This window comes from Phacochoerus africanus, chromosome 6 (genome assembly GCF_016906955.1).
Source record: "Phacochoerus africanus isolate WHEZ1 chromosome 6, ROS_Pafr_v1, whole genome shotgun sequence".
NCBI lineage: Eukaryota > Metazoa > Chordata > Mammalia > Artiodactyla > Suidae > Phacochoerus > Phacochoerus africanus.
In genome coordinates this window covers 130,732,460-130,760,061 of record NC_062549.1, presented here as the reverse complement: position 1 = coordinate 130,760,061, position 27,602 = coordinate 130,732,460, and the positions used below count along the sequence as shown (strand labels likewise).

The following is a 27,602-nucleotide window of genomic DNA, read 5'->3' as shown; positions in this document are numbered from 1 at the left end:
CTTCAGAGCAGCCCCTCAGAAGCAGGCTTTTTTGGGGGGAGGGGGGCAGCACTCGTGGCAAATGGAAGTTTGCACCAGGCCCGGGATTGCACCCGAACCTTCGCAGAGACACCAGATATATCCTCAGGAGCCTTAACCCGCTGCTCCACGTCAGGACCCCCCCTCAACTCTCCAGAGAGGCTGCCTCACGGCTGGACGTCCTCAGAAAGTCCACCGAATAAAACAAGATCCTCAACTTTTAGGCTGCGCACTTTTTTTCAGTCATCATGACCTTGAGAGACGGGCATAATTGGTCCCATTTTATGAATGAGGCTACTGGGGCTCAGCAAGGCTCAGCAACTCACCGAGGTCCTTCCCCTGGCAAGTGGTGGATCCAAACTCTGCCCTTCCTCAAGTCTGTGGTGTCACTCAAAGCCTTGGAGGTGAGGACCCGAAGGCCGGACCAATGGCTTTGCAGTCGTTTTAAGGAAATATCCCTGTCTATCCACACCCTCAACTGACTAGAAATGGACCTGCGGTCTATTTTTACATGATCTTAAGATGCAGATGAAGTCCAGTGTAACATATCACCAGGTGCCCTCACAAGGAACCAGTAGATGCAAAGACAAAGAATAACCTTGACCTCTCGTTGGTTTCTATTCCCTCCCTCTTCTCCGGAATTACTCTTAATTAAATTCTTAGTCACAACTATATGTATACATGTCTAACACATGTGAACCTTAAAGACAACAACAACAAAACAACAAGCATTCAAACATTCTGTGGTTCTGAGGAAGGCGACAACTATGGCATGCAAAGGATCCCCTGGGGTCTCCCCGGTGACAGACGTCTCCCAGGCCAGAGTGGGGCAGAGCTGCTGATAACACACACAGGCCCAGGCAACCACCTCCAGCACAGCCTTCCGTCCATTCCTGTGCTTCTGGGCCATTGACCGATGCCAGAAAGTCGATCACTGCAAGCAAACACACACAGCTGTGTGCACGCTGGTATCTGGTCATTTCTGGAATCGTTTGGGCAGGTTGAGAGAACGCTAAAGAGAGAAGGAACGTTGGGCTTAACTTGGTCATGGAGAAGATGGGCAGAGGGGGTGGAGTTACTCCGGGCAGGACGGTGCCATCTTCCCACGAGAGAGATCATACTCTACATAAGATTTACTGTGTGGCACAGGGACTAATACCTGATATCTTATTAAGAACCCACAATGGAATATAATCTGCCAAAAAAAAAAAAAAAAAACCAAACCTGGATCACTGTGCTGCACACCTGAAAGGACACAGTATATCGTAAATCAACTATGCTTCAATTAAAAAGAGGATGCATTTAAGAAAGTATTTGAATATCTTGATGGATTTTATCTGTAAAAGTAGGACTGAAAACGGAAATATTAATACTGATAGTATTGACCAGGGTAGATCTTGTAAATTGAATACAATTATGAAGAGAGAAAACAGTGGCCAAGCCACAAGCAGAGAACCTGTGTCTGGACCGTGGAGCCGGGACTTGAGTCCGTGCTCCACGTGTCCCCTGGCGAAGGGAAAGAACTAAGTTAAAGAGCTCTGGCAAAACGCGAGAAATAGACGATTAAGACCTCTCCCTGAAACAAGATGTCTTGAGGGTTGTTCCAGCACTGCCGTTCTTTGGTCCTAGGATGCTGCTCACAGCAGCCACGTCTCTCTCTCGCGTCTTGCGGATGTGCCCCTGCTTTCCCGAGGGCACCATGTACGGATGTAGCCAGCGGAGGTCTGTGCAGGTCCATTCGTCTCCAGACCCGTTCACTTGGGCAGAGCAAACAGGCTGGATGTCAGAGCGGTGCCGCCGCGGCAGAAGAGCAGAACCGGAAACACCCGCAGGGCCAGGAGCAGGCGCGGGCACCCAGGTTTGGGCATCGGGAAAAGCCGAGATTAATACAGCGGCAAACCCACACCCAGCAGAGGCGGGCGGCCCTGCCCTGGGGTCAGGAAGGCTTCAGGGTCGCTGCTTTCTTTCAGACGGTGCGGGGAAAAGATACTAGATACGTGAATCCCCTTGAAGTTCTCCTTCTAAAGAACCTCAGAGCCACGTCCCAGGCTTAGTCCCAGCAGCTTCGTGAGCCGGGCTAATCGGCCAGCGAGGGCCGGATTCTGCCCCAGTTCCTTCGCTCAGACTCCCCGTGGTTTTACCACCCGGGCCGCCGTATCCTCATCAGACTTGCCTCCCCTCCAACTAAATCGCGGGGCGAGGAAATTATTCTGCCCCCCTCGCCGCGGCCGCCGAGACCCGCCCCGCCGTCACCTCCTGTTTACGCAGCGGATCGGGTTCGCCCTGGGGGCTCTGGCGCTGGAGGAGCCCCCAGAACTGCCAAAGAGCGGGTTCCCCCGCCGCCCCCACACCGGCGCTGGCGCAGAGAGCAACACAGACGTGCACGCTAATTCTACACGTTTATTTCAGAGTCGGGGCTCGGAGCAGAGCTAGGGGCGCTGCACCACCGGGCACTGTACGAGGGATTTTCAGCAAATACCTTGGGTAAAGTCCACAGGCCCCTGGCCCGGCCGCTCAAGCACTGCTGCGCGTCCCTCTGCGGCCCAACGCGGCCCTTCACGTTCGCGGCCGCGAAGCCCGGCTGGAACGTGACTGCGCAGAAGAGGACAGAAAAGGAGCCTGTCCGAGGCAGGCAGGGAGGGAGGCCAGAGAGGCCACAACCCTCCACGCACAGCGGAGAGAAACCGCAAAGCAGCAGCCTGACACCCTCTCCCTGAATAATCTAAAGCCTTTTGCTATTAGGGGGAAAGAGAAGGACACAGAGTTTTAATCATGACAGTAAGACACAGCAGCGCTGATAAGCCAGAGGGAGGCATTTTCCCGAAGTCCTTATTGTTTTTTCTGAAAGGTGAGGATCAGTTTTCATTCTGTCAATTATGAAAATCTGTTGGAAATGACAGCAAAGCTCTTAGCCCTCCCATCACGATTAACTGCAGTGGCGGGGACAGTCCAGTCCTGCAAATGGGGTGGCGTTTCATGGGGGGGGGGGGGAGGCAGCTTTTCCCAGCTGTGAATAACCTCTTTCACTAGGAAAATCAGTCAGGAAACAACCCTCCTTTTGGGAGGAGGAGAATATGAGATGCAAATATATGGCCAGAACGCGCCCTTTCTCAATTTCCTTCCCTTGCTGCGGAGGTGCTTCTAGCCTAAATAATTCATCTTCCTGCTTCACTCAAATAAACTCCATCTCAGCTCAAGCTAAAAAAAGGAGAAGCAGAGGGAACAGATCCTCCCACACAGGCCCACGTCTTTCCTGGGGGGAGGGAGGGGCAAATGGAGTCTTGAGGTTAAGGGTTTGGGTCTTGGTGCCCAACTCTCTGACTTGACTCTGCAGGTCTGGACAAATTTCCTCCATCTCATTTTCCTTATTGGTACCAATGTCTGCATTTGTGAGGCAGGAACAGCAGCAAGTGGTTCCTAACCTCTGGATGGTTGTAAAGATGAAACATAACACACCTGGAAGAGCACCCGACACAAAGCAAGCGCCCAGCAAGCCCACAGTGACTATCACAGACGCTTCCGTCTCTAGACAGATCCGAGCAGACGACACAAGGGCAGAAGGCAACAAGGCTGATTAGAGAGAAAAAGTCACAGACAGAAGAGTTCTGAACGGCTGGTGGAGCAGAAACAAATGAAAGTCAGCCATCCTTCTAAGCATCATGTAAAAGTCTAAACATCACATTATCCCGGCGATGATTTATTGGCTCATGATGTGTAAGAAAGAGGTTGAGAGAAACGCCTTTCTGCATATGTACAGGGGAGCTTATTTGAGAAATCCAGAACTTAAAAAAAAAAGCAATTTTAAAGTGACCAAAGAATTTAAAAAATGAGAAAGACATGCCTGAAAAAGAAAAAGCTAATGAAAAAGCAACCAACTAACTTCATGCTCAGCTGATCTCGCCATAGTAATGCTGGTGTTTGGGGACAGAAATGACCTCATGTTACAGACTTTCTGGGGTTCAGGGAGGGAGCTGCGCTATAAATTACTATGGGCTCCGAGGACCCGAGTTAGGCCCCCAGTGTAACCCCATCTCTGCCCTAACCCATCTCAGAAGGACCAGCTCAAACCCTTTCCCATCCCCTCAAAGGAGAAAACTGGCCTCAGGGTTAAGAGAAGAGAGCGGGAGCGGGGAGAGCTGGGTGGGAGCAGGGTACTCGCCACCTACGAGCTGTGTGGGAGCAGATCACAGAAGCCCGCAGAGCCTCCGTGTTCTCGTCGGAAACGGGGACCCCGGTTGTACCCACCCCTGCGAGAGCATTCGCTGTGAAGGTCCACCCTGGGGGTAGAGGGCGTCCACCTCAAGCAGCAGCCGGCAGAGCCCAGTCCAACCATGCACTTTACAGGTAAAGACGACTGAGACCTGGAGAAGTTAAAATCTAGCCCAAGGTCACACAGTATTTGTAAAACCTGGTCTACAACCTCAATCCTGATTCTTAATTCAGTGCTTTTGAACCTTGCAAATATTTCTGCTTTGCAAATATTCTCCCAAGTTGATTTTGCCCATTTCTGAACGTTTTCACAAAGTATCATTTTCAACTAGTACCATCAGGGTAGCACATGGATGCTCTCGAACGATGAATTTGTTCCCTTAACTACACTATAAGTTCCTTACAGTGATAAAAGAGGTGTCAAGTGTTGTCTGTCTATCCACAGAGTCTCCTCAAATGCTGGGCACGTGCTATCGTTAATTGATTGATGGAGCAGTTTCTTTAGGAGGAGGATTTACTCTGAATAAATGTGACTGTGAGGAAGCTGGTGACCAGCTGTTCAGGTCTGCAGGAGATTAGATCAGAGGAAACGGGTTTTGAACATGCCCAAAGAGACCCATTAAAAAATCAGCCGCAAGGGAATTCAAACACAGAAATAAGGGAGCAAAGAAGGCAGAAGTCTCCTCCTGTAAATATTTTTTAAAACAGACAGTCTATTTGTAGACAAAAATGCATTGACATAGGCCATTGGTTCCTGACCTGCAGTTGGTAAACCCCATATGTTGCAGAGGATCTGCAAATTGATTTGCATATCAGACACTGTACATGAATAAATACTGTCTTGCACTCACGTACAATACTTTTCTTTCCTACAAAACGCATGTTCAGTCTATTTGATTTAAGAAAATACAAATTCAGAGTCCCCGTCATGGCTCAGCGGTTAATGAATCTGACTAGGAACCATGAGGTTGCGGGTTCGATCCCTGGCCTTGCTCAGCGGGTTAAGGATCCGGCGTTGCCTTGAGCTGTGGTGTAGGTCGCAGACGAGGCTCGGATCCCGTGTTGCTGTGGCTGTGATGTAGGCCGGCGGCTACAGCTCCGATTCGACCCCTCACCTGGGAACCTCCCTATGCCGCGGGTGCGGCCCTAATAAGGCAAAAAGACCAAAAAAATAAATAAATAAAATACAAATTCTTGAAATGCATTGTGGACATGGTAGTATTTCTTGTCCATCACGCATTTTTAATTCGCCCAGTGAAGTCGTGGCTAAGCTTTATTGAGCGTTTACACCGTGGCTCGGGGGAACTGTGATGGAGATTATTCTGCTTATCTTTCACTAGCAGCCAGAAGGAAGGTGCAGCCGTCCCCCCATTTGGCGCAGAAGTAATGGATTCGTAGCGTTAACTCAGCCTTTGGTTTTACCGGCAGGAAATTATGGAGCTGGAACCTGGCTCCAAGGTGTGTGGTGTCGCCCGTTGTTAGGCTGCTTCCTGACTGACAGGTATGAAACGCTTCCCCTGTTGATGTCTTTGCATACAGATTCAGGAGGTGGGTGTTCATCTAGAAAATTGGACGTTTAACAAAGATTCTCATAGCTCCAGGGGTTATTAGGAACAGCACAAACTGGAGGTGACAAGTGGCTTTGGAATAATGAGCTCTCTGACTTTAGGCAAGCCAGGTGTTTAGAACCAAGGGATTCAACTGACTGACTTCCAGAAATAGCTCCCAGGCGGAAATTCTATTATTCGGTAATTCAGCTCAACACTTCCCAAGATAGAGTCTGCAGAATTCCGGTCATAAAGGATACTCCACAGGAAGAGCTTTCCGTGGTCAAACACGTTTGAGAAACACCAGGAAGGAAGAGAAAATCTTCTTTTGGGAATACACGATTACACTTGCACATACCAAAAGTTCTGAGAAGTCCGGCAGAGCAATGGATCACACAAAATGAAGCATATTCTCTTCTTATAAGACTTCTCAACGAGGAAACTTTTTCCTTCCGTGTAACCCAGAGTACCCTAAAAATACCTGGGTCTCAAACTAATTTTCACGGAATTAGTTCCACAGACCATCTGTAGGTTATAACCCAACCTTGGCAGTTAAAACACCTTTGAATTAATGCGGTGGCTACAAAAAGCGACTTTTGAGAGTCTTCCAAAAATTGTCCCTCCATAGCGGTACTGGCTTTCAGAAAACCCTAAGGCTTACAGTTTCAGACTGTAAACCCTAAGGTATACAGACTGTTGCTTTTTTTCTCTTCAGGCGTGGAATAAAAATTTTATAACAAGGACACTGGAGATTATGTTCTTGATTCCAAATCTATTCTAGGTGAACAGTTCTCCAACGTTACCATCGTCAGAATCTTCTGGAAGGCTTGTTAAACCAAGGGCTGTCGAGCTGCCGTGAGTTACTCCTGCAGCAGACCTGGAGTGAGGCCTGAGAATTTTCCCAGCGTGTTGCTGGGTCTGGGGCCCGCACCGCCCAGCTGCATCTCTCGTGTTGCATCAGATCATGGTAGAACTTGGAAAATCTTTTGGTCTCTGCTTCCATCATCACGGGTTGTTCTCTTTTGCTTTCTGTAAGTCTGACTCTAGCCAAACATCTCTGGTGTCCTCTTTGTGCTTCGAATTTTTTACTTACAAAAGTGTCTAGAGCTTTAGGAATCAAAGGAGTTAGAAGAACAGAACGTGTCTTTGACTAAGCTTTAAAACAAGAAGACTTCTGAAAATATTTCATTTTAAGCTACTCAGGAGCTACATCTCTTATTTCCCATTTCATCGCATGGACTAGATTTCAGGAGCGTGGCTTATTCTCGTCTCCTTGGAAGGCCAACTGGGTAGGAGTTGGACCCCTGGCACCTGAGCTGGGGCTCCCTTCGCTGAAACCCACAGACCCGTAACTCGGGACCTTTAGCTTCTACGCCAGAAGTTTCTATGATGCTGCAGAGGCTGCAGAGTTAAGGAGCCCTTAAAATCATGGTGATCACAAACGTAGTTACACAATCACAAAATTGGCACGCCTGGTATAATAAAGGTGTTCCTGGGAAATTGCCAGTCAAATTACTGGCAATGGAATCCTATTTACATATTTACACAGGCTAATTGTGGACAGGCCCCAGGCTGACACTGTTCCTGAGCTCTTTAGTTGGAAGTTTCTGCTTCGTCTATGCTCCCGAGCCCTCCTGGCCTGTCAGGGAAGAAAGGGCAGAAGCTGATCTTTCCTGGGCGTCTTCTAAGGGCCATATCCGTTCATCCACAGCAAATGTGTGATGAGGGACTGCCCACTAAAAAGCCAAGGCTGAGAGGTTCCCGTCACGTTGATAAGTGGCAGCACCGGGATATAAGCCAGTGGCGACCAGTCCGAGGTCCCCTCTCCTTTCGCGCCCCCTCACCCACCACTCAGCTTCCAGCCCTCGAAGCCCTTGGCTGGAACAGGAGAGCGCCTTCTCGAAAGGGCAGCTAGAAGGAGAATTATTTGGTGTCGGAATGAATTACTCATGGCGTATAAGCTTTAAAATGACCATTTTCACATATGCGTCACCTGAGAGGTGACAACATCTGATACCAAAATTTAGTGAGAGGCGGGTGGTGCTAACTAGAGAATCAAATCCAATCAAAACGTTTTACTCAGAAGGATGCAAAGTGTCACACCTTTACAGTCTGTTGTTAAATTAGCCCAGCAAATAGCCCAAGGCTGTCATGACAAAAGCTGCCATTTAAGGCCTTCCTAACCTCAGGCTTGGCACATACCTGCTGTAGCCGCAGTGAAGACACCACCAGCGGCAACTCGCAGTGCCCCTGCCTCGGTTCCCTAAAGCAGTTCGTGGGGGGTTCCTGGTCAAAGGGCAAACATCCCGTCTACGCAGGAGCCAAAACCCTGTGCAAACGGACGTCTCCCAAGCAAGCGGAGCTCTGCGCACGGAGCATCTTCAGGCCTTCGTGTGTGCGTGCGTGTGCGTGTGTGTGTGTGTGAGCCGAGTTCCCGGCCATTAGCCACGCTGTGTCAGGAAGGCTTTCATGGATGTGTGACCTTGGGTTTTAAAAGCGACCACGGAAGTTGGCGATGACCTAAACTACCCATGCGTGTCAGCCTTTCAGCTGAGAGGATATTACCGATGAATCCAGGCGACACGGGCTGTGCCACCGCTTGGGAACCAGGCGAGAAACTGCCGGCGTTGAGAGTTGCTGGTGTGAGACTCGGGACGCCTCTGGGAGACTGTCTGTTGGGAATAAACGGGGCTTGTGAGCAGAGCCCGACGGCTCCGGGGCTGCGGGGTCCCGCCCTGGATTCTCCCGACGACTGCGGGAAGCTCGTGTCAAGAGCCACCCCGTGGGTTCCGAGCAGACGTACACGCCACTGTTCCACACGCAATAATACCGGCCCCTGCTCATTCGGGGACCAGAACTGCTAGGCCGGAAACAAAGTCCAGTCTTCGCAACGTCCGCGTGAGCGAGAGTCAGTGAAGCTCCTTCTGTCCTTGCCCGGAGTGCCCTTCACCGGCCCCCTACCCCTGGGAGGCCCGCTAGTGACACTGAGGTGATGAAGAGGGGCCTCTTCGCTTGAGAGGCGCCATCTAGTCAAGCCAATCGACATGAAGTGCACGTGGCACATCGTAGGCCAGCTGTTCTAGCAAAAGACAGGTGTCACGGCGGATGGGCAGGCGGCAGTTCCCCGGGTGGCGCTTCGGGTGGGGATTGATCGACGAGGAGGAACTTGCCTGGTGGAGAAAGAGGGTAGAAGGGCTCTCTGGGCAGAGAAGGTCATGTGCAAGGACAGGGCAGGGAGGCCGGGCACGGCGTGCCAGGGAAGGCGGGCCGGCCTGTGGCGGCCACGCAGCGTCTGAGGGGAGACGCAAGACACAGCAGAGCCCAGCCCTTCCTAGCCAGGGCACGGGTCTGGGTGGACACGGGAACTAAGCGCTGCTGGGGTCCGGGCTCACGGGGTGGGGGTGTGGATCCCAAGGAGACGACGCGTCCTCCCCAGGACCAGCCCACGTGCCTCTGGACGAACGTGGCTAAAGGAAGGTCCTCTGCCGGATGACGAGTCCTCCCAGCTCCCGCCAGCATTTCCGCGTAAAGGGTCCCTGGGACGGTTTCCCATACATCAGGAGAGAGACGAGCCCTCTTTCCTCTCCTGGCAGAAGGAGACGGTGCCCCCCGCCCCGGGGATTAGCCGTCTTTTCTCCCCGAACGTTGCTTCTCCAAGGGATGCCACCTCGGCTGGAGCCATCTTCCTAAAACACGGCTTTTAAAACCTGGCTTCTCCACATGTCACCTTGCAGTAGAAACCTGACAGAACACTGTAAACCAGCTATAACGGCAAAAAAAAAAAAAAAAGTCATTAAGGAAAAAACCAACAACCTGGCTTCTCAGTGGCTGTAGAGTCTGAAGCTCAGACACTTTAGCAGACGTAGCCTCCCTCAGACAATGTGCCTCTTTCTACACCGCTGTCCTTTTGCTCCTGCAGGAATGCCACGCCTCTTCTCCCTCACTCTTAGTCTACTAAAATTCCTCTTGTCCAGATCCACACAAGGGCCACCCCCTCAGTGAAGCCTCCCCAAATTCTTCTCGTCATCACTATTCCCTCACGGAGTTCCCGCTGTGGCTCAGCGGGTTATGAGCCCGACTAGTACCCGTGAGGACTCGGGTTCCATCCCTGGCCTGGCTCAGTGGGTTGGGATCTGGCGTTGCCGTGGCTGTGGTGTAGGTTGCAGACGGGGCTCCCCCTCAACTGCCAGCCCAGAGGCTTCACTTGCCGCAGGTGCGGCCTCCAAAGAAAACACTCTTCCTTCCTCTCTGACGCAGCTCGTCTCGCTGGTTCCAACCCAGCTCCCCTTCACTCTGCCACCTTTTAGGTCGGTCTCTGGGAAGTTGCCGGAGGGGACACCTTGACCACGGAGAGGGAAGGAGGGAGGGAGGGAGGTTGGCTTCCGCGCAGACGCCGGAACCGACTCCTGGACAAGGCTCAGCTAGAGGCGCTGGAAAAGCAGGTGAGTGGGACAGAGGCGCAGGCGGAAGTCGCGTTCTCCAAAGAGGCGGCACCTGTGCCTCCCAGCATCTTTGACGACGTGGCCTCCTATCAGGGGCTGAAGCCCATTCTCCCCCCAAATGTGGGCTGGCCCAGGGCTCACTCGTGACCAACGGAAGGTGGCAGAGGGGATGCTGCAGGATCTCGGAGGGGAGGTCAGTGCAGGCCACGCAGCCTCCTGCTTCTCTTGGGACTTGCTTGCCTCCGTGAAAGAGGTCCCCTCCCAGACCCCATGTGTAGGTCCTCTGGAGACGCTTCCAGCTGCGCTCCCACCTCCAGCCATCCTCACCAGGGTGCCAGATGTGTGGGTAAAATCACCTTAGACCCCCTGACCGGCCACCTTCCGGCTGAGTACCCTGGAGTGACCCAGCCGTCTCGGGGGGTTGCTATCTCTTGGAGAAGTTTGATTCTCAGCAGCAAATACCAGAAAAGGCAGGGAATGAATGAACCCCGACCCGCCTTTTCCTCCCAAAGCCAATCAGTCTTCTGAAAGAGCTACCATCACCGGCCAATTCCAAACAAAAACTTCTGGGATCTCCCGAAACGGTTTAAGGTGCTTAGTGAGAAGCAGCGAGTGACTTGAATCTTTAGCTGGGAACTTGCAGCCAGAAGCCCTGGGGACCCCAGGCTCCCCGCAGAGGCCAGGCTGCTGATGCGACCTGCGCGGCGCGCCTCACAGGCCTGGGGAGCTTTGTCGCGCTTTACAGAAGCACAATCGGAAGTCGGAGGAAGGAAAGGATGCTTTGTGCCTGGCGGATGGCAGAGACCAGAGGCTCGATAAATCCTGCTGTGTGAACAGAAGGCGCTGGGAAGTCAGGGGGAATACTGGCGGAGTGTTTGCCGAGAGGCAGTGGGCACCTGCGGCTCCGTCATGCAGATCTGGACTCCCGCTGCTCCGAGGCCTTTTGGTCAGAGTGCTCGCTGCCCGCTGGCCTCTCTGAGGTTCTGCCTGCGCTTGTCGCCTCGCCCTCCGGAGGGGACCCCGGCTTCTGCGCCTCCCATCAGCACCTTCAGGAGAAGCTTCCACCTGTTGCTCACAGCCTCTGCGTTTCTCGTCTCACCACACTGCGGAGCTCATTAGCTAAGTGTTCGCACCCGCAGGGCTCTCACATTGTTTTCAACCATTATTCTCAGCACCGAATGAAACATTCCTCCTTTCTGAGCTCACAATAGCTTCTTCTTCCTCAGGGCCACATCCAAGCTCTCCCATACCGGTTTAAACTAGGTCTGGTCTGAAAGAGAGGCTGACTCAAGACCCATATACAGTGTCTCACTATTTTCCTGAAAAGGAGATTAGGAGATGTCTTGTCTTGTCTTTTTGTAATGGCCCACCTGTAGCACAAGGAAGTTCCAGGGCCAGGGCTTGGCTCCGAGCCACAGCCGGGATGTGCACTGCAGCTGCGGCCAGGCTGGATCCTTTAACCCGCTGCTGGAGGCTGGGGATGGAACCTACCCCTCCAAAGTGACCCAAGCCGCTATGATCAGATTTTTTTTTTTAAGATTTTAATTTTTCCATTATAGTTGATTTACAATGTTCTGTCAATTTCTGCTGTACAGCAAAGGGTACACACACACACATTCTTTTTCTCACGGTCAGATTCTTGAACCACTGTGCCACGGCAGGAATGCCAAGGAAATTCTGAGATTTCTGACCTCTGAAACTGCTTTCTTCTACTGGGAGAAGAGATCAGAATAATGTCCTGTACTTTCAGAAGATCCTCATACTCTTATTCAGTGAAGTGCTTTTTGGCCACACCCCGTGGCATGTGGAAGTTCTTGGGCCAGGGACCAAACCCAAGCCACAGCAGCAACCCCAACCACAGCAGGGATGATGCTGGCATCTTAACCTGCTGGGCTACCAGGGAACTCCCAAGCTGTGACAGTTGGATTCTTAACCCACTATGCCACAGCAGGAGCTCCTTAAGCTAAATTTTTACAAGAGTCAAGATTTTGTTGTGATCTTCAAATGGCTAAAATTCTTAGCAGTCAAATATCGTATTTTCATTCAGTTGCCAACACATTGTATCATTTTCAGGATTATAGCTACATATTTCCCTCACATAGACCTCAGGATTCCCAGTGTCCTGGAGAATCTGCATTTGTGTCTCTTTTTAGAATAAAGTCAGAGAGTTGTTAACTGTACTGCGAGGAAAATGTTCAACCAAAGGGCTGCTTCTCATGGATCCAGGCTACGGAAGAACCTGGCTTTAGGGCCAGACGGAGTCGACCGTTTCCGAGTCCGTTTGGCTGCGGGGAGCCTGATGCAGACTGACCCCTCAGCGAGGGCTGTCGGCCACCACCTGTCACCGCGGGACCACACGGACCTTCTGCAGTCGAGACACCCTCATCTCACGGGTGCGTCTCCGTGTCCTTGACCAAGAACACACGATGCTGGCTATGGCCAACACGTTCGTGCCACGGGATGGAAGAAGGGCTGCCAACGCCCCTTTTAAATGTGGGCGGACCCCCAACTGCGCCGTCCGCGCGTCCCCCAGAGGTTTCCCTGCCTCCTTGGTCCCTGAGCGCAGGGAATGACTCACGTTTGGGTGCTTCTGGGTGCCTGGCACCAGACCTCACACTTGGCAGGGAAGTCAGTCGTCTTGGAAGGAATGCGAGGAGGCCTTTTCGAAGAGGGAAGGGTGGATTCCACTGGGTCGCGTAAACTAGTTCTTGAACAACCGCGTGATTTAAGAGGAACGCCCGCCGGTATGGCCCTGCATGGTGGGTCTGCAAGCGCTTCCGTACATTTATCGTCTCGGAGCAGGTGTCAGGAAGCTTATTTTACTGCTGAGGAAACCGATTTTGAGAGAGATGATGGGATTCATCTCAGGGTTCCTTATTCTCTAGTTTGTGGGATTAGAAAACACTCCCCCTTCCACACACACACACACACACACACACACACACACATCTTCCCAAATTCATTCAAGAGGTCTGTGTTTTTAATGTCTTAGTCTGCCTGCCTCATTATCATCAAAGCTCTACTTAATGATAGAGAACATTGGCTATATCACCTGGAAAATATCAGTTCCTTCCACTGTTGCCAGATGCCTCACGCCCAGAGAACATACTGAGGGGCTGCTGGGGTCTGGCAGGGCTGAACCTGGGGGACCCGTCTGTTGTGCGTGCATCTAAAATTCGGTCCTGAGCCTTGCAAACACTCAGTCATGGGGCACCAGGTCAGGAGACAACGACACGTCAACTTCGGCTGGTAAAACCTAAAGATCTGGTCCAAAAGAAAGCTGAAGTTAAATATTCTTGCTCAGAAATGTTTGCTCTTCCCTGTAATATCAGGACCATGGCAGTAGGGTAACGTTCTCCAAAATGCCGTTTCCTTGACACGTTTTAAGCATGTCGTATCCATACACCTGTCACCCGGTGATGTAAAGGCAGTCAGCACTCAGGTCAGAAGAATGTGCTCCCGTCCTCCCACCCCCGAGGTCGGCCTGGGGTGCTGGCAGGTGGAGCAGGAGCAGGAGCGGGCTGGGGACGCCACCCCTCCTTGTGAACCAAAGCCAAAAAAGGTGCCCCCGTGCTGCTGGTTCTTTGATCTCTTGCTCCCTATTTTTAGAGCTCGTCTGCCAACATCCTTTGCCCCGTTGCCATGACCTTTCATGACACGCGTCTCCTGGTGGTTATTTTGGGATCCTACTCCTTCCCGAAGTATTACTACGGCTAGGATTAATGGATGAGGTCGGTCAGCACAAGCCTTTGCTTGAAAAAGGCCCCAAAGCACATGTTCCTACATGAGGGTGAGGAGCTGGCGTGCAGAGGACACATACATCACCCCTATTTTTAGTTGGCGACGCATTCTAGGACCGCTGAACGTGGCAGATCACGGCAACCACACCAGACAGCATTCTCCAGGGGGACAGTCTGGGCATGTGGGTTTTGAAAATGTGTCCAGCACAGATAAAGGGGTACAAGTGTGGGTGTGTGTATTGTTGAAGGGGCGAGAAAAGAGGGACAACCATAAGCTGAGGACTTGTCACTTTAATTTTCTTCAGCCTTGACCTCTCCCTAAATCTACACACCGTATGAGAATCCGCGCCTGTCATGAGGGAAGAGCAAAGAGATCAAAGCCCTTCAACTGCTCAGCGTCCCTTCGCAAAGCATTTCTACATAGAATCTTAAAAAGGAAAACAGAAGTCCCCTTGTGTCAAACATAAGAACGACACATAGGTCCAGGGGGGAAGAAATCCCTCCTCTGTGAAGAAGGCATCTCTGTGTTCACACTGTACTCTCTGTGTCAAGACGGTGTTAACTAGATGGCCGCATGAATGAGACCGTTTGAGACAACAACAGCTAAACTTTATTGAACACGGCTCTGTGACAAGCACTGCTCCACAAGATCTGCATAAATTAAATCACTGAATGCCTTCAATGAACCCATGAGACAGGTGCCTGTAACGTCCCCGTTTCAGAGGTGAGGATACGGAAGTGTAGAGAGGTGACAGGTGCCTCGTCTCAGGCCAAAGTGCCCTTAAGTGAGAGCCACACTCAACATCAGGCACTTGGGGATGCAGGCTTGATGCTCACAGAGTGAAGAAATGGGTCTTCTGCCTCTGCTGTATCCACGAAGAATTTGAAGGAAGGGCTAAACTTACTCACTATTGTGGCCTGAGTTGTATCCCTCAAAATCCATGGGTTGACGTCCTAAGCCCAGTCCTTCCTCATGTGACTGTATTTAGAAACACTGTCTCAAAGAGGTACTGAAGTTAAAATGAGGTCTTTGGGGTAGTCCAACTACAGTCACCCAGCCTGCTGGTGTCTTCCCGAGGAGAAATGGACCACATGCACGTGTGCACACCGGGACCCATGCCATCTGCAAGCCATGGGAAGACACCTTAGAAGTCAGCCCTGCCAACACACTGATCTTGGACTTTTAGCCCCCATAACTGTAAGAAAATAAATTTCTGTCATTTAAGTTGCCCATCTGTGATCTCTTATTACAGCAAAACTAACACCCTCAGTGTTACAGTGTAATGTGAAAACCAAGGAAAGTGCATTTGGTTCAAATGAGTCAAAACAAATACATCAGTTTGAGGCAGGTCGTTGCTTCCCGTCCATGGAAAATGGGTTGACCAGTTAGTTACGCAACTTGGACAAGTTCCCAAACAGATAGGAGGTGCCATCAGGACTTCTGATGCCCAGACAGTGCCACCCTTAGAGGGTCTTCCATGAACACAAAGATTGAAAAATGTCTCTTCCCTTCGAGCTGGGGGAAGTCCCTGTCTGTGGATTTTTCTTTTTCTTTCTCTCTCTCTCTCTCTTTTTTTTTTTTTTTTTTAGGGCCACACATGGCATAAAGAAATTCCCAGGCTAGGGATCAAATCAGAGTTGTAGCTGTCAGCCTACACCACAGCCATAGGAACGCCAGATCCGAGCCTTGTCTGTAACCTACACCACACCACAGTTCACAACAACGCCGGATCCTTAACCCACTGAGTAAGGCCAGGGATCAAACCTGCATCCTCATAGATACTAGTCGGGTTCATTTCCACTGAGCCACAATGGGAACTCCCTGAATTTTCCTGTCTTGGGTATTTCCATGTTCTGAGTAAAGTCCTTTCTTTACTATACACTCATCACCTGTCTCATATTTTAAAGTTATACTAAAAAGAAAATAATGAGGATATAAAAATCACCTGTAATCCCACTACCCACAGATAAATGCTATTAATAATGAATGAATGGATGGATATATGATCTTTATATTAAAGTGATATCTTGATGTGTACAGAATTTTTTGTCCTTCATTCAATTAACATTGTTTTAAGAGTTTTTCCCTTAAGGCATTAAATACTTTTCAGAAAACATGATTCTAATGGCTTCATGATATCCTTTTCAAGAGCCTAAACAATATATATATAAGGGTCAAATCAGTGCTGTAGCCACCAGCCTGCACCACAGCCATAGCAACACCAGATCCTTAACCTACTGAGCAAGGCCAGGGATGGAACCTGCAACCTCATGGTTCCTAGTTGGATTTGTTTCAGCTGAGCCATAACAGGAACTCCTTAAACTATACTTTATTCAACATAAACTCAGTACTGGCAAAGATACTGTGAAGCAAGCACTCTCCTAAATCACTGGCACAAGTAGAAAATGTTATAGCCTTTCTAGAAAGCAGTTTGGCACTATAGATCAATATTATTCAAAAAATTCATCCCCACTGCTCCAGTAATGAAAGGCAAAAGCAAAGAGTAAGGCCTCACCCTTCTCAAAAATCATTGCTGGAGTTCCCGCAGTGGCACAGTGGGTTAAAAATCCACTTTGGAGACTCGGGTTCGATCCCAGGCCCAAGAACTTCTGTATGCCATGGGTTGTGGCCATTAAAAAAAAAAAAAAAGGAAGAAGCCATTACCGACCATCTTCTTTAAATTGCATTCCTGACATCTGGCTTTGACTAGGAGGATAGAGAGACCTCAGCCATTCAATATGGACCGCAGAGTCACAACTTAGTAATAAGCCTGGACTGTCTCCTGAGTTAGGCTAGTCTAGACTTGCCCTAGGAAAGTGTAAGGCCTTGAATGGGTCAAGCTGATCCCCATGTAACTTAACCACTGGCCAAAACAAAGCCTCATGCTATTTAAAGAAGGAAAACAAATCCAGCCACTCAACAATCTGTAATACTCAGCTTCCAATAAAAAATTATTAGACATTCCAAGAAACAGGCAACTGTGATCCAGAATCTGGAGAAAAAGTAATAGAAACAAACCTAGAAATTACAGGGATAACGCCCATAGAAGATAACAACAGTGAAACAGCTACTATAACTATGTACAAGTATTTAAAGGAAAATGTAAATATAATGAGAAGTGGGAGACATTTGAAAAAGAATCAAATAGTTTATTTCTGACCACAATGAAATCAAACTAGAAATAAGTAACAGAATGATGACCGGAAAATATCCAAATATTTGGATCCTAAATAACACACTAAATAACCCCCCGGGTCAGAAAGAAATAAAGAAGGAAATGAGGAGTCCCCACGTGGCTTAGCGGGTCAAGGACCGCACTCTGCCTCCGTGAGGAGAGCCTGGGGCCCCTGGTTGCAGCAGGCGCGGCGCGGGTCCCAGATGCGGCTCAAACCCGGCGGGGCTGCGGTGGAGGCCGGCAGCTGCAGCTCCAGTGTGCCCCCAGCCCGGGAGCCTCCATGTGCCGCAGGTGTGGCCCCCCCGCCCCCCCCGCCCCGGAGAACTAGAAAGCTCTTTGAAATAACTGAAAATAAAAGCACTAAATGTCAAAACGTGTGGGATACAGTTGGAACATCTGCAGGAAAAGCTATAGCACCAAATGCACATAATAGAAGGAAAAAGATCTTCGATCAGGGACCTTCACTTCCAGGGTCAGAACCTTGACAAGTAAGAGAAAACCGAACCTAAAGTAAACAAAAGAAACATAACCTCAGCTGACCCACCACAAACAGCGGCGGAGCCCAATTAAACAATCCTGTAAACGCTCCCCAACCACCCGGAACCCGGAACCCGGAACCCGGCAGCGCGGCCCTCGCGCCCAACAGGGCGGCCGCTCCCGCCCACTTCCGGCCTCTGCTCCCGCCCACTTCCGGCCGCCGCTCCCGCCCACTTCCGGCGTGGGCCTCCGCCGGGAAAAGGGTTCTGGGGACAGGGCTCGTCTTTACAGCCGCCTAACAGAAGTCCAGGAATCCATCGTGCAGCCTTCCAGGTGAGACCCGGAATACAGTTCGCACATCGACTGGTTGTTAGCATGCGCGGCCCAGGGGCCCACGGACAAACCTCAGGGAGCCCGGGATGCTTACCAAGCACGCGGAAAGGCATTCAAACGAACCATGCGGCGCGTGGTGAAGCGGGGTCTGCCAGAGGACCCTCAAGGCTCACAGCACCCGCACCATGTCCTACCCGTAGGCCTTTAAGGCCGAGCAGAGAAGAACACAGCCTGTTCTTTGAAGCTTTGCAGAACAAGCCTTGGAACGTCCTAGAGTAATCGCAGCCAGGGTGATGGGAAGACTTCACCTCCAGTCCGGAGCCGTGTTCACACAGCACCCCGTGTTCGTTAGACGGCATCTGGGCACACACATTATTCACCCGCGTCCTTACCATTCTGCACCCAGCTGTCCTCAAAGTCAGGGACCACCTCTCACTCACCTTGCCATCCCTAAACCCTCCACCCTGCCATCACTTGATAAACGTCCTTTAAAAGGCAAGCGAGAAGCCCTAGAAACAGAAGGGGTTACAGATAACCCCCAAAGGGATACAGCCTCCAGACTCAATAGAAAGCAAAACAAGCCTGCAGATCCAAGTCGAAACCAAACAACAGAGACTTATTATCTCCTTCCTGAGTTCAGTGCCATTTTTAGACATTTTTTCAAAGGACTTGTTTCCAGCCTTCAGTGAGCATTCGGGTGGGACGGGGTGTTATCTGAAGCAGTCTGCCCATCCTTCTCCTGGGGTGTTCTGGAAGAAAGCAGAGGACAGTGACTTATGACGTGGCTCTGTTCTCAGTTCCTGTGGAGTGACCCCAGCCTGAACTCAGAGGTGTTTACAGAGGATCAAAACCTGGATGCCCCAGCCCTAGGATGTGGTGCATGTTATACAACTTTCCAGCAGGTGCTAAGTTAGCTGCATTCCGTTCCGGATGGCTAATGACTGAGAAGTGGAGAGGCGACTTCAAGTGAAAATTGTCTCAATTCTCAGTCGATGTCACTTCAGTCTTTCCTGGGTGGACCCCAGACCCACCCTCATCTCCTCCCTCTTTGAGGCCCAGTTTTTGTGTGGACTGCAGGGCCCTGAAAGCAGCGTTTGCTGGATGGCCCAGTAGGAAGGTGGCCCCTGCTGGCCACCTTTCTTAGACTGTGACTTGAGGGCTTCTCTGTTCCAAAGAGCAGAGTCAGGGCTCGAAAGTACAAGCCCAGAGCAGAGAAAGCGGAGGACGAGCTGAGCTCACAGGGCGAGATCACGACTCCACAGGGGTGTCCCTGCTCACTGCGATCCTCTCATTCCATCCATGCCCTCAGCACGCGCATGCGCACACACAGCACATGTGCACAGCCACACACACACACACACACACACACACACACACACACGCAGACACAGCACATGCCCCAGCACACGCACACACAGCCCCTAACGGCCTTCCCGGTCTCTGCCTTCCTCGGGAGTGTTTCGCTTTTCCTCTTTTCTTTTGTTAGCACTTTGCCTTCACAGAGACTCGGCATGACTTCAGCGCAGCTGGGAGTGCACTTCACTCTGTCTTTGAAACATGAAATCCCCAAATCATACTTCCTTCACTTTTTCCAGTTAAACGCCACAACCTGTGGAACCTGTTACCTGACCCTAGAAACGAGAGAGCACACATCTCTAAGCCATCCTACACGAGGCCCGGCAAGGAAGAGCTCAGTGCAGGCCTGGTGTCCCCACGCCTCTGCTCTGCGGGCGATGATGACAGTAACGCTGCCATTCGCCTCCATCGCACCTCCTGTTAGATGGCGGGACTTCGGCATCGATGGGTATGAAAGCACTACGAAAAGGCCAAGGGCTGGCCCCTTACAGGCAAAGCAGTAACAATAAAAGACAATGGAAAAAGAGCAAACACTTCTAAGAGTGGGGACTCGGGAAGTCAGGCAGTGCAGACAGGGCACCTGCTCTGCCGTCAGACGCGCCTGGCTTGGAACCCTGTTTGGTCCCATTCCAACGGTCAGATATGGGGCAAGTTGTGTAACTGCTCTGAACCCCAACTTCCTAAGCTTAGAAAGATGTTCAAAGGCTCGTCCTAGAGGATTTTCTTCACCAGGGGGTGAGATGACCTTTAGGTATTTGGCTCAGGTCAGTGCCCTTCCCTCTCCCTGCAGAAAAAAGCATCCATGGTGACAATTTCCAGCAAAAGCCAAAGGGTTGGCCCGTCTGTCATCACTGCATCTTCACAGGCTCACCCGAAGTTGCTCATGTTCAGGTCTTTTCTGTCATCTCATGAAGATGCTCAGGTGTTCTGCAGTCGCCAGCTTCAAGGGGAACACGTGTCAGTGCCTGTGTGCAGCTGGGCCTGACTCGTCCCACCCACCAAGATATACACCCACCACCAAGACCCACACCCCCCAAGACCCAACCCAGCCCCAAGACATACAACCTGAACAAGACCTCACAGCTTGAAAGGGCAGGACTCACAGTTAGACATCTCTCCCCTGTGTATCCATAGCCAGATGGCTGCACTGTGCCTAAAACCCAGATCACTCTGTCGCGTTCTCTGTCTGAGCATCCAGACCTCTTCCGCAGTGGCAACGTCTAGGTCTCAATCCTCTCCGCACCACCCCGCCTGAGGCCTGTCATTCATGTCACATTTACAGGACTGAACTGGACCCTATCACTCCCCCAGCAGCATTTCCCAGAGCCTCAGGAAGTTCAAGCCCTGAACACATGTTGTCTTTGAATTGACTGAGTAGGGATCAAACGTGCAAACTTGCAGTCAGAGCATAAACACATCCTGGGGCCATAAGGTGTAGCGTGGTGACTGCAGTTAATGAAACCGTCCTGCATATTTGCAAGGGGCTCAGAGGCCTGGAGGGAGCTCCTCTCCAAGAAAACCCAAAACCGTGACGATGTGCCACGGCGGGTGTGAACTGGACCCACTGTGGTGACCACTCCCAACACGCACAGATGTCGAGGCACATGTTGCACACTTTTAAGTGTTACGTGCAACGTCATGCCAATTATATCTTGATGTTTAAAAAGTTAGACACAACTACAAAAAATAATTTACTGTTTAAAAACAACTCTTCTTTGAACGTGAAAACCTGATCAAAGGAGCGGGGACAAAAAATGGCAAAAAAAAAAGAAAGCCTGGGACTAGCCTCAAATTGCTCAGATGCTTTTTATTTTTGCCATAACCTTGGGCACCTCAGCCACGCCCATATCCAAGGCTCGGGGACACCTGCACACGTTTACACGGGGGTGCCCCGTGGTGCCTGAAGGGCTCCCTGCTGAGCACCTCCGCTGTGAGGGTGCCTGGGGCGTGGCTGGCAGCAGCGGCTGCCTCAGGTGACCCAGTCGAGGGGCTGGTGGTGACTCAGGCAGGGCGCTATCTCCCTACCTCCAAGCTCCTCCTCTGCTCGGACACACCTCTTTCCCTTCAGGGGAAACGGGAACAGGCTGGGGCAAAGGCCCAGGAGGAACCCTTGCATTCGTGACCTCACTCCTTACAGACTCTCGGGAGGAAAGTGGGATCCACAGGGCTGAGAACGCAAATAAGCTCACATTTACAAAATACGTCAGTGCAAACCCACCGTGGGCTGTTAAAGGGAAGTCAGGAAGGAGGAGCAAGGGCCTGGACTTGAAGTTGAGGCGGATTCACAGAGGGTAATGCCGCCTCCTCCCTGGAGAGAATGGCCCTTGGAGACAGACGCTCTGCTCTACCTTTCTGCTTGTTTGTCTTTAAACGGGGAAAAATCACTCGCCCTACAAAGCTTCTTTCTAAACTGGTGGGATCACTAACTCTAGCATCTGTTCATCTGTCTGTCTTTCTATCAGTCTATTTATCATCATCTGTCAGTCTAGCATCTATCTGTCTGTCCATCTGTCATCTGTCGGTCTATCTGTCATCTATCTATCAGTCTGTCTTGGTATCGAACTGGCTAGACTCTGGTAGGAAAACTCAGGCCCCATAGCTATGGCCATGCCCATGGGCCCCAAAGCCTGAGGCCAAGTGTCAGCGGGCATTAATCCTCAGGCGGGGTGTCTGTATCTGGGAGATCCCTGGGGCAGTTGAGAGCTTGACCCCTGATTGGGACAACCCTCTATCTTACAAACGAGGAAACCAAGGCAAAATCTCACCTGGCTTTGCTGGCAAAGCTGTCATTCCACCATAGACAAGGATCTGACTGCTTTCGTGGATGTTTGCTGGGGCCCCAGTGCAAAAGCCAGGATACGGGGCTGGGTGTTTCTTATAAAGCACGTCATCTATGCACCATCAAATGACTCTAGAACTAGAATTCATCAAGTCTAAAGAACAGAAAATACTCACTAGGGAAAAAGTCCAGCTCATGGCATGCTAGTTGTTGTAAAGTAAAGGTAATGGCAGTGCCCACAGTGGCCGTAATTGTAACTTATTAAGTATTTACTAGGTACCCGGCATCCTGCTGAGCATGAAGCGTCTCATGTCTTCTCTGACACAATCAGCCCAACTGCCAGAACCCTTATTATGCCTAGTCCTCGGTCCTGCAAAGCGCTGGCACCAACCACGGCCTCGGTCTCTGGGCCGGGTCCACGGGTCTGCTCCTCCGCCCGCCCAGATCAGCTCCCTTCTAAACTCTGAGTGTGCTCCGTGGGGTTTACGTGGGCAATGGAGGGACAGGTCATCTCTGGAAACAAAACACACAAGAAGTGAAGGTTAATTCTTCACCCTTGACTCTGGAGCCAACACATTTGATAGTGACTGATAATTAATATATTTCGTGTTGCTCAAACATGTCTGGAAGGCAGAGGGCAGGGCGGCGTGGGGGAGGGGCCCTCCAGCCCCTCCTTGGACATGTTCCGGTGTTGTCACAAACAAGCATGCCTGCTGTTTGCCAAGGCCATGCCTGCTGCTTTCAGCATAAATTCAGGGGAGACCGCGTGGTGTCCGAGTTGTGTGCAAAGTGGAGAGAAGAAAAACACGCTCCATGACGCATTCCAATTTTGTGGATAAAGTGTAAACTCTTTTACAACCGAGTCAAGGGACAGCCCTGATTCTTAAACCAACGAAAGTCTAGTCGACCTAAGAATTCAATGCAGCCTGAGGAGTATGTAGTTCTTTAAGGTTTCACGAGAGGCTGGGAGTTACAGGAGGCCGCGGCAGGACGAGCTCCTAGAGACGTTCAGTCTGAAGATCACAACCGGCGACCCCAGAATCTGTCGTCTTTGCTTTTCCCAGGATTAACCTAGGTGGTATTTTAACATTACCTCAATTCATTACTAACATTTTAAGAATCGAGAGATTTCACATAAAATTCTGGATGCCTGGTACCTCTTTAAAAATGAGGGAACGAGGGACCCCCTTCTTCACGTACCAACTATTCAGCCCTCCCCCCAGAATCCCCGCCATCCCAGGCTGGGGCCGGTGTCAGCTGGCAGTAAGCCTTGGAATGGCATTTTGTGAGCCTTTCAGGGCCCAGCCCTGTTACCTTATAGATGAGGAAACCCAGGCAAAACCTCAAGTGGACGCTGTAGACAGAGTCCCGTGCCATGGGCAAGGCCATCTGCAGGCGACCCCAGCTGACCTCTCTCGCCACTTCTCCAAAGGAATTCTACAGTCTGGCCTCGCTAGCTGGGTCCTCATCTGCCCGGTCAAGGCTCGGTTCGCTCTGCTTCAAGCATCTTTTCTCTTGTTCATCCCACTTCCATCCTCGCGCCCCAAGCTCGGAAGTGTGCACGGGTTCCATTGCGTCCACTTCAGCAAGAGCCAGTAGCGCCCCTCGAGGGTAGGTCAATGGTAACGTCCTCTTTATGTCACCAGCGCCTGCCGTGGTGCCATGGCATATCACGAGCTCTGAATAAATCTGAGCTTCAGAGAGAATAAACCATTTGTCCTCAGACACATAGGTAATTGTATTTCTAACATAGAGTTGAACAAAAACAAAAGGAAATTGGCTCCATGAGAGACACTCAGACTGATGAACTATCAAATAAATGACACCGAAAACCACCTCAGTGACAACGCAGTTCTAACCAGGCCAGGTCTTACTCCAGAGCAGGGACTGCCTGTTCAATGTGGTTCCTAAGGTGTCGGAAGGACCCCAAAGGCCTAGACATCTTCCCCAGCACCTGCCAAGGTGCAGAAAAGTCCGCTATGTAAACTCATTTGCCATAGGGCTTTTTGCTGTCAAAACGGGGCACTCCTTCCCCTCTCCTCTCCAAGAGCCAGTACACTGGGCAAATCTTAGAGGCTCGCACAGCTTCAGTTACATTATCAACTACTTTTCTATCTGATGCATTTATCTTGGAATATCTGGGTAAGTTGTGATAGAGCTAAATAAAAGTTAAGTTCCAGAAGAAGGGACAGGCCCGAGTGCCTAAAGCAAGAGTAGGCACTGCTGTCAAGGGCAAGGCTTTCTGGGGGCCAGACGCGTGGGTCCAGCTCTGCCACCTGCTCGGCAGGTGTCCTTTGGTTAGACGTTCACCCTCTGCACCCCCATGTCTTCGTCGAGATGAGAAGCAGTGTTAACGAGAGGATCTACCTCGGTGGGGCCCAGGCGTCAAGGGAGTCAGCGAGGAGCCGGCCCTCCCAACGGTGCCTGACACCCGGCGAGCGCGCGCCACAGAGGCGCTGGCTTCTGTCACCCTTAGAGAGAAGGGCAGGAAGCGCAGCCCTGAAACGGACGGCTCCAGTTTTACCACCTGCTGTCTCCTTTCCCCGCTCACCAACGAAGGCGCCAAGGTCTGGAGAGCGGAGCGGTCCGCCCCACGAGCCCCACGAAAGAGGCAGAGGAAGGGCTGCTGGGACCAAGGGAAGCCGAGAGCGAGCTCCCGCCTGTCCCCGTTCCAGGGCCCAGAGACCCGGGCCCTGGGGGACTTGGCCCCCAAGGCCCCCCAGGCCGCACGGCCACGCCCCCGCGCCCGGGCGTGCCTCTGCCCCGCGGGAGGACGAGTCAGCGCGGGGGGACGGGAAAAGTGACAGCATCGGCCGGCGCCCTGCGCGCCAGCCTCCCACGCGGCGCGGGCGGGGCCGTGGGCCGCGCTCGCCCCGCGCGCGCCCGCCCCGCGCGCGCCCGACGCCCGCGCCTCCCAGCCCCGGCGGCCGCGCGGTGGCCCGGCCCGCTCCCGGTGGCGGCCGCCGGCCCCCGGAGCTGGATGACGGAGCCCTGAAAGCCTTTCTCCAAATATGGGCCGGGGCTGGAAACGTCCTGGCCCCGCGGCCCCGCGGCGACTCCGCGCGCGCGCCCGCGCTCGGCCCTCCCCCCGCTCCCCGCGGCGCGGACCCGGGTCGCCGTCCCCGCGGGGGTCGCGGGCGCCAGCCTCGGCCTTTCCCCCCCGGCCCGCCCTCTGGCTGTCCCTGCGGTCGCTCGCGGTGGGCTGGGGAGACCCCCGACGGCCTTTCGCGGTCACGGTAACTCCTTCTGTCCCTCAAGGCGACTGTGAAAAGTGGAGCGGGGAGAGCGCCGAGGACCTGGCTCTGGGGACAAACGCAGGGACGGGCAGGCGCGCCGTTCAAGGCAGCAGTTCTCGGGGCGGGGGGGGGGCTCCCGGGCCCCAGCAGCCTCAGCATCACCTCGGGGCTTCTTGGAAAAGCAACTCGCAAGAAATCGTGGAGTGAGGCCGCGGGGGGCGGGGGGGGGGCGGTCGGTCCTTCACCCAGCCCTCCCGGTGGTTCTGATGCGGGCCCAAGTCGGAGAAGCCCTGGCCCAGGACGAGGAAACCGGAGTGGCCAGATTTAGGGTGATGATTCTTCTCAGTTCCCGCCAGACAGTGAGCCCTTCTTTTGGTGACCCAAAATTCCCTGGCAGCAGCGGCAAGAGACGTTCCCGTCGCTCAGCCCAACGCCAGGAGCTGAAAGACAAGCAGCGCCTTCTCAGTGGCTTTTTTACAGCCCAAGGAAACAAGGCTGCCTGTTCTTCCCTCCTGGGCAGCGGCGGAGGGAGGGAGGGAGGGACGGAGGCGAGAGAGCCCAGAGCCCTGCAGAATTGGGGCCCGAAGACACTTACCCGCGACGTTTGCACTTTTACCCTCCGATCTGTCAGCGGGACCCGATCTGCCGCTCTCAGCGGAGGAGGCCAGAAGGCGACGGCATGGCTGGGGTTTCTGGCCCCAGCAGGGCGAGGAGCGGCGGTGCCTCTAGCCTGATGCTGCCGTCTCCCAGCCGGCGAGCTGGGACCTAGGATATGGAAGGCTTCGCGCATAGGTTTCGCCCGTCTCTCCCGCTCCCCCACCTCCTGGCCCTGTTTGGTCCCCCTTCCCACCCCCTCGCACAGCACAGCACAGCACAGCACACCCTGCTGTAAAGGGCAGCTGCGGGTGAGGTGCTGTAACTTCTCCTCTGGGGCAAAGCATCTCTCCAGGAGCCCCCAGGTGGAGTCCCCAGAACGGATCCACGCACACTTGTTAGAACTTTAATCTGATTTTCAAAGGAATCTCTGGAATGGTTGTGTTTGAATTCTGTGCGGCAGACTGAATCTCTTCGAGCACCCCCCCCCCCCCCCCCCCCCCCCCGCCCCGAACTTCAATAAAGGAGCAAGGTGCATGCAGGAGCCAGTTGGATCATCCACTGCGATTTTATTTTCAATTATGATAGACAGATTGTGTGAAAAACAAGGAATTCCAAAGAATTTCCTGCTCTGGGAACAGAAGTTAAGTCTATATTTAACAACATTTGAAGCTGTCAAGAATGCTTTGTGGTTGGATAACAGAGGCAGAAAAATGTTAAAAACGCAGGCTACTGCTATACCCAAATATGGAAATATTGTTACGTCTGGTGTCTGATTCACCATCTGGAAATACTTACAACCATGAAGTCAAATAGAAAAGACGCCACAACAGAAGCCAGGAACGGTCCCCTCCACCTCCCCGCCCACCACCCCCGCCCACCCTGCACCGCGCCTACTCACCCCCAGCCCCAGTCACCTCATCAGGAAGGCAACAATAAGGACACTCTGACACAGGGAAAAACAAATCCTTTTGCTAAAAAAACTGAGAATTGGCTAGGGTAGAATGCAGGGCCCAGAGCACCTGACCGTCTATTGTCCTGAAAAGCAAGTCCCCCCCCCCCACCCCCCTGCCACAAAGCAGCAGAGATCCCACTCCCTCTGGCAAAAGCCTCTTAGACTCAGGAAAGAGCACTCCTGAATGAATGAGACTTAACTCCTTCCTGCCACCGTTCTCCTCACTGGAGACTGTTTTCATTGCAATAGCTTCTCCTGGTGTTTATGAGTCGTTCACAGAAAAGCCCGGTGAAGGCCTTCTTATGCAAGACTGCTGGGCAGTCATTTAGACTGGACAGCGGGAGCATTAAAAAGGACAAGGAGTTCTGGAGCAGTATAACAGGGAGGTCGGCATGATTACTGTGTGTGTTTTATGAGAATGACACAAGAAAATAGGTTGGGAAACTTTGAGGGAAATTAATCAATCACACTAGCGGGGCGTCTGCTGTTAAAGTGAACCGCTTCGTGGGGGGTCTTCCCCTGGGCGGGTCGCAGGAAGACTAGGACCTTAAAGTCTGCCGGCGTTTTCCACTACAGAATAATATAGCCTTGCCCTCTCTCGTTTCTCTGGAGAGAGCAAAGCACTGCACTTCGCTTGAAATGAAAGGCTTCTCAGTGGGCCCGAGGAAAGGAGGTGCAAACCCCGCAAAACTTTCAGTGTTAAGGAGTCTGCCTTTTCCAGAGAACCGCTGGGCGCAATG

The 27,602-nt window shown here is 52.1% G+C and overlaps 1 protein-coding gene and 1 long non-coding RNA gene across 2 annotated transcripts in view; both read right to left on the bottom strand.

Annotated features, from left to right (window-relative positions):
- Nucleotides 1–17,444: 17,444 nt before the first annotated feature.
- Nucleotides 17,445–27,602, bottom strand: part of ZNHIT6 (zinc finger HIT-type containing 6) — a 107,899-nt gene continuing 97,741 nt past the window's right edge. The window contains exon 10 of the mRNA XM_047785412.1: nt 17,445–18,691. Within this exon, the coding sequence (XP_047641368.1) occupies nt 18,625–18,691 (67 nt within the window). The 3' untranslated portion in view covers nt 17,445–18,624. The remainder of the gene's footprint in view (nt 18,692–27,602) is intronic.
- Nucleotides 25,002–26,384, bottom strand: LOC125130054 (uncharacterized). The gene is made up of 3 exons (XR_007135630.1): nt 26,301–26,384; nt 25,909–26,078; nt 25,002–25,753 (listed from the first exon to the last, which is right to left on the bottom strand). It is a non-coding gene; the product is annotated as an uncharacterized LOC125130054 (long non-coding RNA).